The sequence below is a fragment of the Lutjanus erythropterus genome, chromosome 18 (assembly GCF_056507025.1).
Source record: "Lutjanus erythropterus isolate fLutEry1 chromosome 18, fLutEry1.hap2, whole genome shotgun sequence".
In the NCBI taxonomy this organism is placed as follows: domain Eukaryota; kingdom Metazoa; phylum Chordata; class Actinopteri; order Lutjaniformes; family Lutjanidae; genus Lutjanus; species Lutjanus erythropterus.
In genome coordinates this window covers 1,274,301-1,288,425 of record NC_139334.1, presented here as the reverse complement: position 1 = coordinate 1,288,425, position 14,125 = coordinate 1,274,301, and the positions used below count along the sequence as shown (strand labels likewise).

The 14,125-nt window shown below is 38.3% G+C and overlaps 1 protein-coding gene across 1 annotated transcript in view; it reads left to right on the top strand.

Moving 5' to 3' along the window:
* The window catches only part of babam2 (BRISC and BRCA1 A complex member 2), a 117,075-nt gene that overhangs the window by 13,072 nt on the left and 89,878 nt on the right, over window positions 1–14,125 (top strand). The window contains exon 4 of the mRNA XM_084743188.1: window positions 4,576–4,670. Coding sequence (XP_084599314.1) covers window positions 4,576–4,670 — 95 coding nt within the window. The remainder of the gene's footprint in view (window positions 1–4,575; window positions 4,671–14,125) is intronic.

Here is a 14,125-nt window from a genome sequence, read left to right as displayed (position 1 = left end):
TCTCACTGACACATAATTGCTAAATGAACAGGAGCTGCAATGTGGCTAACATTAGCTGTGTCAGCCTGACGCTCTGCACTTCAGTCAGCGGTTTCTGAGGTGGAGGATAGGTCAGATTCTTGTGAAGTTACAAAATGATGCAGTGTGGCTCATAAGAATGTCTGTAGCCTTGGGGTAATAATACAGCTAACTGGCTAATATATTTCATTAATACATAGCAAACTAGTTCACTGTAAGGCTGCACAATTTGGTGAAAAAGTCATATTGCGATTATTTTGAGTAAAATTGCAATTGTGATATGATTAGTGGAAATGATGAGTTTTGCATTACGATTCATATTATCTGGAAAAAAAAAAACGGTCATAATCATGATGATGTGAGATTTATTGAGGTCTGTACCAGACAAACGAGTTTTCTTTCACTTTCACACATTCTTGCAGCACTACAGTACCTCATTATAATGCTGCTTCCTAATACATTTTTGCTTTTTCAAAAAATTGCAGTTTTGTTCTGGTTCTGCAATTTGCATATTGCACTTAGCCATACTGCAATTTTATTGTGATTGTGATTCATTGTGCAGCTCTAGTTCATGATTGCATGAGGATTCATGGGTAGCTTTTTGTTGATGTAATGTAAATTAAATGTTGTGGTGTGTCTTTTCAGACATTTTAATAATAATGAAAAAAAAACTTGCAAAAAACCCCTGTAGGGCAGAACTGGGCAAAATGTGGCCTGGGGACCAGATGCGGCCCACTGAAAGGTTTCATGTTGCCCACAAGGCCATCATGGAAATACCAAAGATCTAGCAAAGACAGTCAGTAGCATGTTGCTTACCATTAAACCATTATCAGACCTTTATTTTGAAAGCGGTCGGTGCTGTGTTCATTGGTAATGATCTTTTATACTAAACTGTGTAACTTCATTTACTCAGCGCTGTACATCCATGTTGTTTATGTTGTTGTTCTTCTACCGTAATGCTACTATCATTGTAACCTGTATGCAGCCTGCATGGTACACCACTGTAACACATCAAGTTTTGGATATTGCCAACAAAATATTACCCCACAATTCAACATGGCAGTTCAGAAAGGCTGATTATTAGAGATTCGGCCATTATTACGACCTTATATCATTAGTGTCTGCCCTGCGGCAGCCTGATTAATTTTTCATGTGGACCCCCCCCATGAAAAATAATTGCCCCCACCTGCCCTAGGGGTTGCAGAACCCCTGTTCAAGATCCATGTATTAGATAGATAGATTGCACTTCAGGTATGAGGACCAATGTGTACTTTTGATTTTGGGGTGACCTCTAACTTAAAATTTTATGTTTAAATGTGTGAGAAAACAGAATTATAATGAAGCACTAAAGTGCCGACTGGGCCTAAAAATCTTGTTCTACAGATAAAAGAAAACATGTTTGTTTAGTTCAGACCCCAACAAATATCACAACATCATGAGGTCAGTAGTTTATTTTTTTTTTAAAAGTTCTGTCAAAATAATCACAGTATGACTTTTTAACATATTGTGCAGCCCTAGTTTAAAGGTTAGGTAATTAATGCTCTCTTATTTTAATAGACTGCTTCAGTAGTGGGTGGCTCTGACTGAAAAGACTGTTTGCCCAAACTCGTCTGTTTTGCACAGCTGCCCCCCGTATCCCTGCTGCCACCATCCCTCTGCTTCACAGACTGGCTCAGTGGTGGAGGATCGAGCCCATGTACGACCTTAAAAATGCGACAAGCATCTGCAAAATGTTTAAAACTATCAGAATTAAATCTAAACCACTGTGTACGCTATATCTGTCATAGTTTAGGCAGAAGTCTTTAATTCGTAGAGACATGAGAGCCGCACAACAACAGGCCGCTGGCACGCGACAGCTCTGCAGCTGTTGTACTAGTTGCTGCACCTTCCTGTGCTTTAGCCTGAGGAAGAAGGTTTGTTTAATCAAGGATGCAGGGCCGCAGGTTGGTGTCTGCCAGGCTTTGGTCCTGCCTACCGATAGCGTGCAAAAGCATGGCACACTCTGAACAGAAATGAACACTCTTAATTCAAGGCCAGCCCACCCCTTTGGCCGGTACCGCTAAACAACAGTCCTTGGCCTTTGGTGTTGTACGTATCACGCCCTTGTGACCTCAATAAAACGTCCGGCTGACTTTGAGAAGGCACGTTACGGGCAGCGAGCAGACTTTTGAGCGAGCCGTCTCAGGCCGTACGAGCAGTATATAAAAGCTTATGTTGTAACTCGTAAACACCTCCGAGACCTCCGTTTCCCTCTGGAAGCGTGCCAGCACATCTCTGACAGACTTCCAGTGGTTTGTAACAGATTTACAGCACATCCTCTCGTCTCCTCGTTTGACTCCTCTCCAATGGAAAAATACTTCCATATGTGTAAGTTTGTCTCTTCTTGCTCGCGCTGGAACGACAAAAAAAGAAAAAGAAAAAGCAGAACAGAACAGTCTTGCAGCACACAAATAGAATTGTGTAACATAATATCAGAACATTGTGAACCAGCCCAAGTAATGTGTTATGTGTTCACGTTATAATGTCTTGTCCTCAGCGAGGGCCATTCCCAGCCTGTGGTTTTATTTTCCATCTTGTCTATGCATGTCATTATGCATTTTTAAATTAGAGCACAATTTGTTTCACTCCGTTCAGATTTTCAATGAATACGCTTAAAAAAAGCTCAACTCGATCTCGAGCATTGCCTTTTTTTGTGTTCTATATCAAAAATACCTATGCAATTATCTTTACAAGACAGACCTGTTTGGCAGGATTTGAGTGGCTTCAGCGGTAAATGTCAAGTTTGCTCATTACCGTAGGTACTCAAATTAAAAAACCCCAGAGCTCAGCAGCTGCATATCATGTGGTTGTTAAGGCAGCCACTGAGAGAAAAAGAAAAAAAAAACAGCTGCCTGTACAAGCCGTTGCATGTCAGATTCAAGACTGACTTGGTTCAAGTAATGTCAGATTGTTCCCACTGCAGAGTTGTTATGGTTTTGTATTTTTAATCAGTTTTACTTTTATTTCCATTTTCATTTTTGCTGTCAGTTTAGTTTAGTGTCAGTTAGTTTCCATGGTTTTAAGTTTATTAGTTTTTCAGTATTAGTTATTTTTATTATTAAGAATAAGGATTTAAAGGGACAGTTCACCCCAAAATCAAAACTACGTAGTTTTCCTCTTACTTGTACTTCTGTTTATTCAGCTAGAGTTTTTTTTTTGGTGTGAGTTGCAGAGTTTTGGAGATATTGACCATAGAGATGTCTGCTTTCTTTCCATTACAATGGCACTCAGCTTGTCGCCAAAAAAGACATTTTAAAAACTCAACAGCAATGCAGTTTCTTGTAGAAGCTACTTTTTAGTAGAAAGAAAACCTCTGCAGTTTCACTAGTTTCAGCACTGTTCAAAAAAATTATTCTCCATGTCTTAGATTACAGAATACAGGAACAGAGTGAGACAGATTGATATATTTTTAGACTTGCTGAAAGAAAATTACATTTTTTGGGCTCAGTTGTGCACAAAGATATGGAAGAATGTGTCGGTGCAGGCAAAATGGAAAACAAGAAGAGATTTTGAGAGTGAAGTTGAAATGTTGATAAAATTGAAATACCATTTCAAGAAGGTCAAAATGTTCTTATTCTAACTTTCTTATTAACAATTCAACTTTATTCTCGACGTTTCAACTTTATTCTTGATATTTCAACTTTATTATCAACATTTAGACTTTTTCCCCTAACCTTTCAACTTCATTCTGGACATTTCAACTTTATTCTTGACATTTCAACTTCATCTTCAAGATTTTTAATTTATATTTGATATTTCAACTTTAATTTTCAACATTTCGACTTTATTGTTGAAATTTGAACTTTTTTCTCAACATTTGAACTTTTTCCTGACCTTTCGACTTTATTCTCTACATTTCAACTTCATTCTCAACATTTTGACTTTATTCTCTAAATGAAAGATGAAAAAAATAATTTCCTCCTGCTTTTTATCCCTCCAGGGTGCAGTATGTTTTTGGAGGGCATTATGTTTTCTGAGAGACCTTGAGAGAAGTTCTTCAAAGTTGGCACAAATGACACTTGGACTCAGTGATTAAATGATACGATTTTGGTGGTCAAAGTTCAAGATCACTCTGACCTCAGCTGCCACATTCTCGTGAACACTATAACTCAGGACCACCTGGAGGGACTTCCTCCAAACTTGACAAAAAAAACATCCACTTGGACTTAAGGATGGACTCATCAAGATCACTGACCTCATAAAACACATTTTATTATTCACTGGAACCATACATACAGTATATTATATAAGTCTGGATAAACATGGGTGTAACTGTAACTTGACTGGCTCACAGAGGAATACAACCATGAGGTGGTAACTGTAGTTTTCCATATATTTAGCCCTAATACAAACAAATACATGGAAATGAGCTCTTATAAGATAAAACTTATTTGATTCCTTGATATGTCATGGTCACAGTGAAGCACAGGAAAGTCACCTCCATGAATTAATGTTGTCCACATCAGTGTGCCAAATAAGTCATCCATAATGTAATCAGTTTTCCTTCTTTTCTTCCAGGGGATATTATATTCAACGCACGGTATCCAGAACTGCCGCCGGATTTTATTTTTGGAGAAGATGCCGAGTTTCTCCCAGAGCCTTCAGAGCTACCGGTGAGTAAGCTTCATTGTGAGAAATATTTATTTCAAATTTTACAGGACGCGCAATTTTATCGCTATGAAAATGTGTTTTATTTTGCAGTAATTTATGTTTTTTCTGCTGCTCAAGAACAAATTTGTTTTAGTTCCTTCCCACTCGTTAAAGCCTGAGCTTTTCATTCATTTTGCCACGCTGCATGGTTCTCTTATTAAGTCCTAAATGCCAGACAGATGTGTCAAATCACTAATTACAACTTTACTGATCAAAGTAGCCAGAGGGAGTTGAAGCAGTGCCACAAACAGCCTTTGTAAAAAAAAAAAAAACTAACACTTTGGAGCCACCACGGGCGTGTGGAGTGAAATACCTGGAAATGTTGCAGTGATTGTCAGTTGTGTTTGATTATCCCATAAACTCTGTTTTGACTTACTGGTAATCTGTAAATCCAATCGTCTCTGTGGAGCTGTGATTCACTGTCGTTGGTAGCCTAAACAGGATAGTTTGTGTAGAACATGTTTTGCGACCTACCCCTGTAATAAAGATAGTATATGTTACCCAACACGCACATGATTGGCATTAACAACAGTTGATTAAACAGATTATGAGGTTCCTGGTAATGCTAGGCTTGCAGAACATTTACCTGGAGGGGAATTGCATGACATTTGTTTCATCATAGTTTTTATAATTATAAGTTTTGAACATTAACATATTTCTCTTTAAGTTTGTTTCCAAAGAATTTGCTCCCAGTGTTGAAATATATTTCAGATGTAACTGGAAAGTGGTGAGATAAAAGCATTTAGATTTAATTATATGTCTAGTATAAAAACTGGTTTTCTAGGCCTGATTGCGTCAGTGCAGTCTAGTTTCAAATAGGGTGTGTTTTTAATGTTTGCATATTAATACAAGCTGCTGCACCACAAAAGTGATTACAACATAAGTTCCTGATAATCCATATGCGTGTTTTGACCACACCTAAGTTTTCTTTTCTTTTTTTTTCTTGTCAGAGATGCAAAGAAATAGTCAGTAAAAAACTGTCTGGTAATTTTGCAGTAACATTTAACTGGTTTTGAACTTGGGATTTTTAGGCCAACAAGTAACATCAGCACACCAGGAAGGAGTAACATGCTTCCAGCAACATACAAAACCCCTCATTTATTTTTGAATGCTCTTCCTTGTCAGTCACTCAGGTTCCTCTCAAGACTTTACACCCTATTTCAAAGCACATGCATGTCACACAAACACAAACAACAACAAAATGTACATTTGTACAGAATACATTTGGTAGCGTCCGTGCACCAGCCTGACCCCCTACACCCTCACTTTCTGCTTCATCCCTACAACTTCACTGCTTCACTGCACCACCCTACTTCCTGTGTTGGTACTGAACGTTGGCATTGGACATCAGTCAGTGGTCCAAGCTCCAATGTCCACCATCACAGACTGACAGATTTTGAGCTGCGTTCCTGTTAAAGGGATAGTTCATCCAAAAATAAAAATTCAGTCATTATCTACTCATCCTCATGTCGAATGAAGGCCGGGTTTAGTTTTTTACTCCACAAAACACCGTTGGAGTTTCACAGGAAAACAGTGTTGCAGAATCTCCCAAACAGTGGAAGTGAATGGTGACCAGTTTCAAACATAAACATGGATTGCACCAACCCCATCTGGAGTAATCCATGTTTCGTAAAGTCAACATGCCAAGTTGACTTCAAAGACGTCATTTACACCATGTTTTTAGCCCAAATCTTCACTGTAGATCCTTAGCTTGGAACCACATTCATGTGTGCATGCGCACCGTCTGAACTGGGTGTGTATGTAGTGTGATGGTGTGCGTGCAAGTGAGCAGTATGTCGGGACTTTAGGAGACTTAGATTACTGCAGACGTTTGAAAACTGGTCACCATTCTCTTAAATTGGTTGGAGATTCTGCAACGCTGTGAAACTCCAGCAGTGTTTTGTGGACTTAAAAACCAAACCCTACCTTCAGTCGGCAGGAGGGTGAGTAGATAATGACTGAATTTAGATATTTGGGCGAACTATCCCTTAAAGTCTGTGAGGGCTTAGTGCTGTCCCTCTATCAAATCACCAAATCTCTCGATGACTTCTTGATCCCTTTCGCTCACACACCTTCCTAAAGTCATTTCCATTCCTTTAGACTTTGCCTGAGGGAATTACCCACAGTTCAGAGCGCTGTGACGTTAAACACACGGTTACCGTGAGAACCCCAGAAGCATTTATTAAGGTCTGTAGATGACAGCGCTCTTTATTAATGTAATTAATCTATATGCAAGGTTTTTTTCTTTGCAGAAATTTATTAAATCCGTACCCAAGATCTCACCTTTTCTCCTTGAACTGAATTCTTAACCACTTGGTTTATTAAATGCAACAAGTACTACATTTAAAACATTATGGAGCACACTGAAACCTCTACCTGAATATATTTATATTTGTGTACGCCTCGTTTTAATTTTTATATATATATTTTTTTAAATTCAGGTTTTTACTGAATATTCCATTTTATAAACAATGCAATGCAACATAGTACAACACACTACAGAAAAAACCCACAACAAACTACAGATCTTGGCACTAGATAGTCTAAGTGATAATAATAATAAAAAAGTAATAAAATAAATAAAGAGAGAAAAGAAAGAAAAAAGAGGGTACAAAGCACATTTAGATAAACAGTTAGGAATGTTGTCAATCCTTTGTTTCTTTCTCTATGTACATTAAAAAACTTCCCGTGGTAATTTATTATTCTTTGCTATTAGTGATTCAAAAGAGGCAATGTCTGTCATCAGCTTTAAGAATTCATCAAAAAGAGGCTCCGTCTGACTCATCCAATGGTGGAGAACAATCCCCGAAGCACCAATAAATCCTGACAGTTTTATGTAATTGTCTTATGATATTTTCATTTTATGCTCTTCATATGTATTTGTGTAATTAGTGTCACTGTGACATGTGGCAAAGCGCTGTCCCGTTCCCATTAGTGCCATTCTGACCCCTCTTGCGCCTGAGCACTGCGGGTAGCGTCAGCTGAAGTCCGTGAGGGTTCAGGACTTAAGACTGGGCCATTAAACACATTTGTTCGATATGGATGTAATTGCTGGGAATATTAGGCCGGAGCTTTCATGTAGTGCCAGTACCAAGCCAAACATTATTTGTTTTCTCAGACAAAATTTTTAATCAGATTAGGTCTGAATCTATCAATTACCTCGTTGACCAGGAAATGAATGTCTGTTGGCTGTCACTGGCCCGGTGCAGTGTTGACCAGGGAGATTATCAGGCCTCGATGGATATCAGCACTCTGCTGAGTGCTTCCTTGTTGTTGTTGTTAAGCTACCACCATGCAGCTACCCGGTGCTATTTTTTGCAGCAGCCTAGCATGGAGCTGCTAAATTCCCCTGCTTGTGTCAGAGTCTGGGAGAAGAGAGGGGAGTATTGCTCACCGTCTCTCAAATCCAGCTGTGCACATAAGGGGAAGTACCTCTGCTGAGCCAGTGCTTGGCAGCCCATCGCTTGTTTATTTTTCTCACTTATATTCTCGCTGTGTTTTGCTGTTCGTGCTTTCATAATCCTCCTTCGTCTGTCTGTCTCCCTGCCTCAGATCCTCCTCTCCTACTCCTTTTTCCTGTACATTTTCAGTAAGTACAGCCCCCTCAAACTCTCTTTAAAACGCTGAATTCCCAGCAGTTCCTTAAATTCCCCCCCTCCGTATCCCTTTGGAAATATTTACCATCAGCTGACCACTGGCTGTTTGGAATTAGAAAGAATCCTCTTAAAACAAATGGACCAGGTGTCTGCAGAACATTTTTGCTGACTTGTACAACAGATAGTTAAAGAAACATCTGACCTGTTTATTTTAACAAAATTACAAGACATTAAAAGATGAAATCCATGAGGAGTGCAGTTCACTTTTGTCCCTCACAAGCAATATGTTTCAAGCGTTTGTTATCCAGCAGGGGTAAACATTAGGCTAATTTTAGGTCATCTGTCAGTGGATGGTTGAATTCTTGATGTCTCAGCAACACATTGCTCGTGTTTACAGCCGGCCAAGGGTATCATTAGCTTCTCTCTTTAGCCTTGTGTTTTTCCCTGCTGTCACCAGGCCTTCAGTAGGTTAGTTATACATGCTTCTGTTTGCACAAAGAAATGTATTGCTGTTGCAAAAGAAAAAACCCTCCTGTGGCCCAAATATCCACACTAAAATCAAGGGCAGATTCAAATCCGTTTGCAGGTTCTCATATTTTGATTTCATAAGATGTATCAATATTTGGTTTGTGAGTTTGCCAAAATAAAACGGTTATCTCTCGTCTGGCAGACGTGAATCGCAAGCCATTGTCAGTCCTTATGCTCTGCCAGAGATGTTTTTTTGGGAGTGATATGCCACTCTGTGTCATTATTTAGACACTCAAAAATAGCATATATTTTTTTCTCATTTTCATATTTTTTTCTGTTTGGTTTTGTGATATTTTTAAGTTTCCTTAGTCAACAAATGACACCAGCAGGCAAAACTGTGTCAGAATATATATTTAATTGGTTAAACTCTCAATGGCTATTAATCGATTGATGATCGATCATTAACATCCTTACCCCGAACCTGTGCTGCTGCAGTGTTTTTAATGGTCCATTTGTAATTAGATCATCTTATTGGCTGCAAAAATGCAGATAAATGGCTTTGATATTAATTCAAAGTGTATTCAGTACTCAATTTTGATTTTAGAAGTAACTAAGTAGATTACATAGTGTAATGCATACTTGAGTATGAGTAATAGTACAGTAATTTACTCATAAAAGTACAAGTACTAAAAAAAATACTTGATTACAGCAATTAGAGTATTTAGTTACTTCCACCTCTGATGATAAGTCCATTGGTCAGTAAATTTTGTGTTAGCTGCCTGTGCAAGTCATTTTCCAGACCCATACGTTTTTACTAGCAGCTGAGTTCAATAGACAGCTAAGGCTGCAAGGTAATAAACAATAGCTGTAATCCTCCAGTTATACTGTAAGTACATTACATTAATTTTTTAAAATCACTCCAATCGAGGGCTTCAGCAGCTTAATCCCTCTAGCTTTGGATGCTGAGCTAATGTTAGCTTAGCATCCAAAGGGGTTCTCAACCTTTTGAAGGCCCATTACCATTAAAGGCAAACAGCATTATTCTTTAAATATACCGTCACTTTTGAATTTAATAAGCAGAGCAGTTAAAAAGTTGTTTTAGTTGTACCAGCAATGCAGTTATTATTACTAAATGTAGACTACAGTAAATTGATGGGAGGATAATGATTAATCAGCAATCGATTGATCGCAGTTAAGAGTTAAACTAGTTAAACACGTCTTAATTGATAATTAATCTGCAGTCTAAAAATGACAGTAATTGCACCTCATTCAACACTATTTTGTCTGGTAAAGCCATTTGTTGTATAAGGAAACTTCAACTTAAAGGGCTACTTCACCCAAAAATGAAAAATCAGTCATGAAGGTCTAGTTTAGTTTTTTAGTCCACAAAACACTGCTGGAGTTTCACAGGAAAACAGTGCTGCAGAATCTCGTAAACACTTGAAGTAAATGGTGACCAGTTTTCAAACATCTGCCATAATCCAAGTCTCCTACAGCCTCGAGATGCTGTTCACTAGTGCACACACATTGTCACACCACACACCCAGTTCAGATGGTGTGCATGCCCATGTGAACGTGGTTCCAAGCTCAGGATCAGTGATGATTTTGGCTAAAAAAACACGGTGTAAATGACGTTTTTCAAGTGAACCGGGTGTGTTGGGGCTTTTGGAGACTTGGATTACACCAGACGTGCAGTATGGAGCCATTTTAAGGTTTATTGTTTTTTTATCTTCTGCTATTTTTTTCCGTTTGAAAACCGGTCACCATTAACTTCCCCTTCCCTTCCCTGGTATCCATTTGTTTAACGTCACAGCGCTCTGAACTGTGTAATTCCCTCAGTCAAAGTCTGCAGAAATGCAGATGACTTTAGGAAGGTGTGCATTAAGAACTTGAAAAGTCATCAAGACAGCCCTCATGAATTTGGTGGTTTGATAGAGGGACAGCACTAAGCCCTCACAGACTTAAAGGGATAGTTCACCCAAAAATGAAAATTCAGTCATTATCTACTCACTCTCATGCTGATTGAAGGTCGGGTTTCATTCTAAGTCCACGAAAAAAGGGCATGTCGAGGCTTTAGGAGACTGTGCAACCCTGTTTCCCTGTGAAACTCCAGCCGTGTTTTGTGGACTAAAAAACTAAATCTGACCTTCAGTCAGCGTGAGGGTGAGTAAATAATGACTGAATTTTCATTTTTGGGTTAACTATCCCTTTAAAAGAAGAAGAAAAGAGGAAAATCGGTTTGCATCTTATTAATTATCAATGTTTTCAACTATCATATAAGGAAAATGCACACAATTTACAAACTTAATTCTTGTAGATACACTGTATTTTAATTTCTAGTTACCTATAAATAAGACTTAGAGATGATCTGATACTGTTTTTACTTTACAGATACTGATTCTGATACATGAGCTGTGTGTATCAGCTGATACCAAATACTGATCCTATATCGGTGTGTTAAAAAAAAAAAGGATATTATTGGTTGTCTGGCCCGACTCAGGTTAAGGTTAATAAATTATATGGTTTTGAATCGGTGCATAGACTTACATACTATTTGAGCTGGTATTGGAGGTATTTTCCATTACTGGTATCAGAACAATCCTAGGTAAAATATTTTTCGGTGGCAGAACAAACCCTCATATAAGAGAAGTAGTTTCTTAATGTTTGTCTACTCATATGTCTAAAAGAAAATGTTCATCAATTCTTATATATCACTGTATTGTTTTTGCCCTCCTAGGATGGACCCCTTAAAGAAGTACTAAAGGGCCAATTCGACACCCTCCCAAAATTCCTAGCTCACACACTTCTGCATGCCACCTTTAGAGGGTGTAGCCCCTCAAACGTGAGCTACTACAGCAGCAATAATGAAGAAATCCTCAATCCTTAGTGATTATTAAGAAAAGTCCTTTCAGCATTTAAACCACAATGCATGGGGGATGAAAGAGACTTAAATACTCCAGCTGGATGATGAGAGGCCACATGTCCCACAAATAAACCTTTTATAGCAGAAACTGTTCCATGAGCCATGGAATATGAGCAAAGTCTGCCACGCATTTATTGAGGTTCACTGTTGCATTGTTGCTAGGGTGCAAGGGTTCATTGTCAAGGGCAAATGTAGGCTAAATGGCATCCAGGCCGCGGCTAATTGGCCACCAGGGCAGCTCCCCACCTCAGAGTGCTTTGATACGCATACCATGAGGCTTGTTTTTAACTGGTCAGTCATGTCAAGTCTCGCACTAGCTTCATGAATCTAATTCTGTTTGGGCTGTGGAAAGTCATCTGCCGGTCTAATGGGTTTATTTTGGGCAGAGAGGGAGCTATTGTTCCTTTTAACATGGAAATAAATCCTAAATTGACCACTGATTGCCCCCTTAACTTTAATCATCACTTGACCATGCTGACATATTTATAGCTATCTAACCTAAAGATTTAATTAATTCCAGTCCTTGGTTAAAAAGCAGCTCATCAGAGGTTATTTAATTACGGTGACCGAGTAGAGACTGTAGTTAGGCTTTGAACAGTATAGAACATGCAATGTTGACTTTACCATGGGAACTGAATTAATGTAAACTCAGTGTGATGGGTAACTGAAAGGGCTTGTTGGGCTGGATTAGTATAGCCTTAGTGTATGGTAGTATGAATACAGTCATTTGTGAACAATAAATTGTCAGTTAAAGGCATAATATGTAACATTTAAAATGTCTAAAAATGATAAGACCTATCTTATACAATTTGTTGAGTTGTGTTTTTACATTATTCCAGATGTTTCCAACAATGTTCAAATTCCCTAATTTTATTTAAAGTAACTGTGTGTTTCATTTGGTCACCTGGCAGTACCCCCTTTACCCCTCTAGTTGCTATGACTACTGGGGAAAAATGAGAAACACCACATGATACATCAGAGAGTGAAGAAAGAAGTTGTCAAACTAACCTAACAGCACTTTAACAGCCAGCCGAGTTAATGTTCTGTCAGCTAACATTACTTGTAGCTATTTCATCATGAATGAAGGTGACTGAATGTGAGTGAATAAAATATGTTACATTATCTGTGAACATGACATGAGATCGATTTTCATCTCCCACAATCCTACGCTACTTCACAACATCAACAAACTTGACTGAGAGAACCCTAGAGACAGAAAGTACATACTGTGCCTTTAACACAAAAATTTTCACAATGCACTTTTTGAAGCATCGCATTGGAAAAGGTTGATGGAAACAGCAAAATTTAAAAAAAATAATAAAAAAAACTACTTTTTACATTTGCTTGAGGTGGTTTTTACCTTTCCAAGAAAGAATTGATGCAGATCAGATGAGATCAGCTGTTTCTGTGGTTGGCGTCAACTGTTCCATGAAAAAATAATTACACCATGCCCAGTGAAAAAAAATATGTATCTCCATTCTTCTTTCGTTACCCAAGCCGACTGGTTTTGTTTCCTCTTCTTTGAGGTTTATTGGCAGTTGTCAAACAACTGGTTTTGTCTTTGGTGTATGTCCTCTGCTTCTACTCTTGTTTATTAAGCTAGCCTGTACCGCAAAATTCTGACCAGGTTATGCTTTGCCTGGCCTAATTTATTTGCTCCAGACCAGTTGATGGAAACACACGTAATTTACATTTTCATTTCAAAAGTTTGCTTAAAATTTGCTTCATATTCCTATGGAAACACAGCTTCGTTAGCCCATTAGCCTTCCTTCCACGTAACTGCTCCACACTTCGATCGCAAAAAAAAAAAAAAGAATGTGATATCATCGCCATGGCTTGGATAATAAATAGATATTGATCAGAGCTGTCACAAAGTGGAAACAGTATATGAGAGAGATGCGCAGATTATAGTCTGATGGTGATGTTTGGTCTAAACATGGTGATAAAACATGTTAGAATAATTAACTTCTCTGTGAATCAGTGTTTGTATTGGCTCACTGTGTGCTGTACGTCCACAGTCCAACAGTCAAACTGTTCCAGTCTAGTCTGGCATTTCTGTACTGCAGCTACTAATGACTTATCAGTCAACAGACAACACCGCCACCAATATATCCGCAATAAGCTGACATTTGTGTTTAGCCAAGTTATCGGTCTAGCTCTTAATACTGACAGCTTACCTTCATTTAGGTTAGACTTTTCAGTGTTTGTTGCAACCATGCATTGATTTTAATATATGTTTGGGAGGCTGTAGATGCTACTGTATCATATTGCATAATAAAGAGATGTGTAGAGCTGCAGCAATTAATTTAATATTAAATTAATCGCCAACTATTTTGATAAAGTTTAAAGTAGTTGTTTAGTAAACATGTCCAAATTCTCTGCTTTCAGCTTCTCAAATTTGAACATGTATGGTTATTTGGCCCACCTAAGA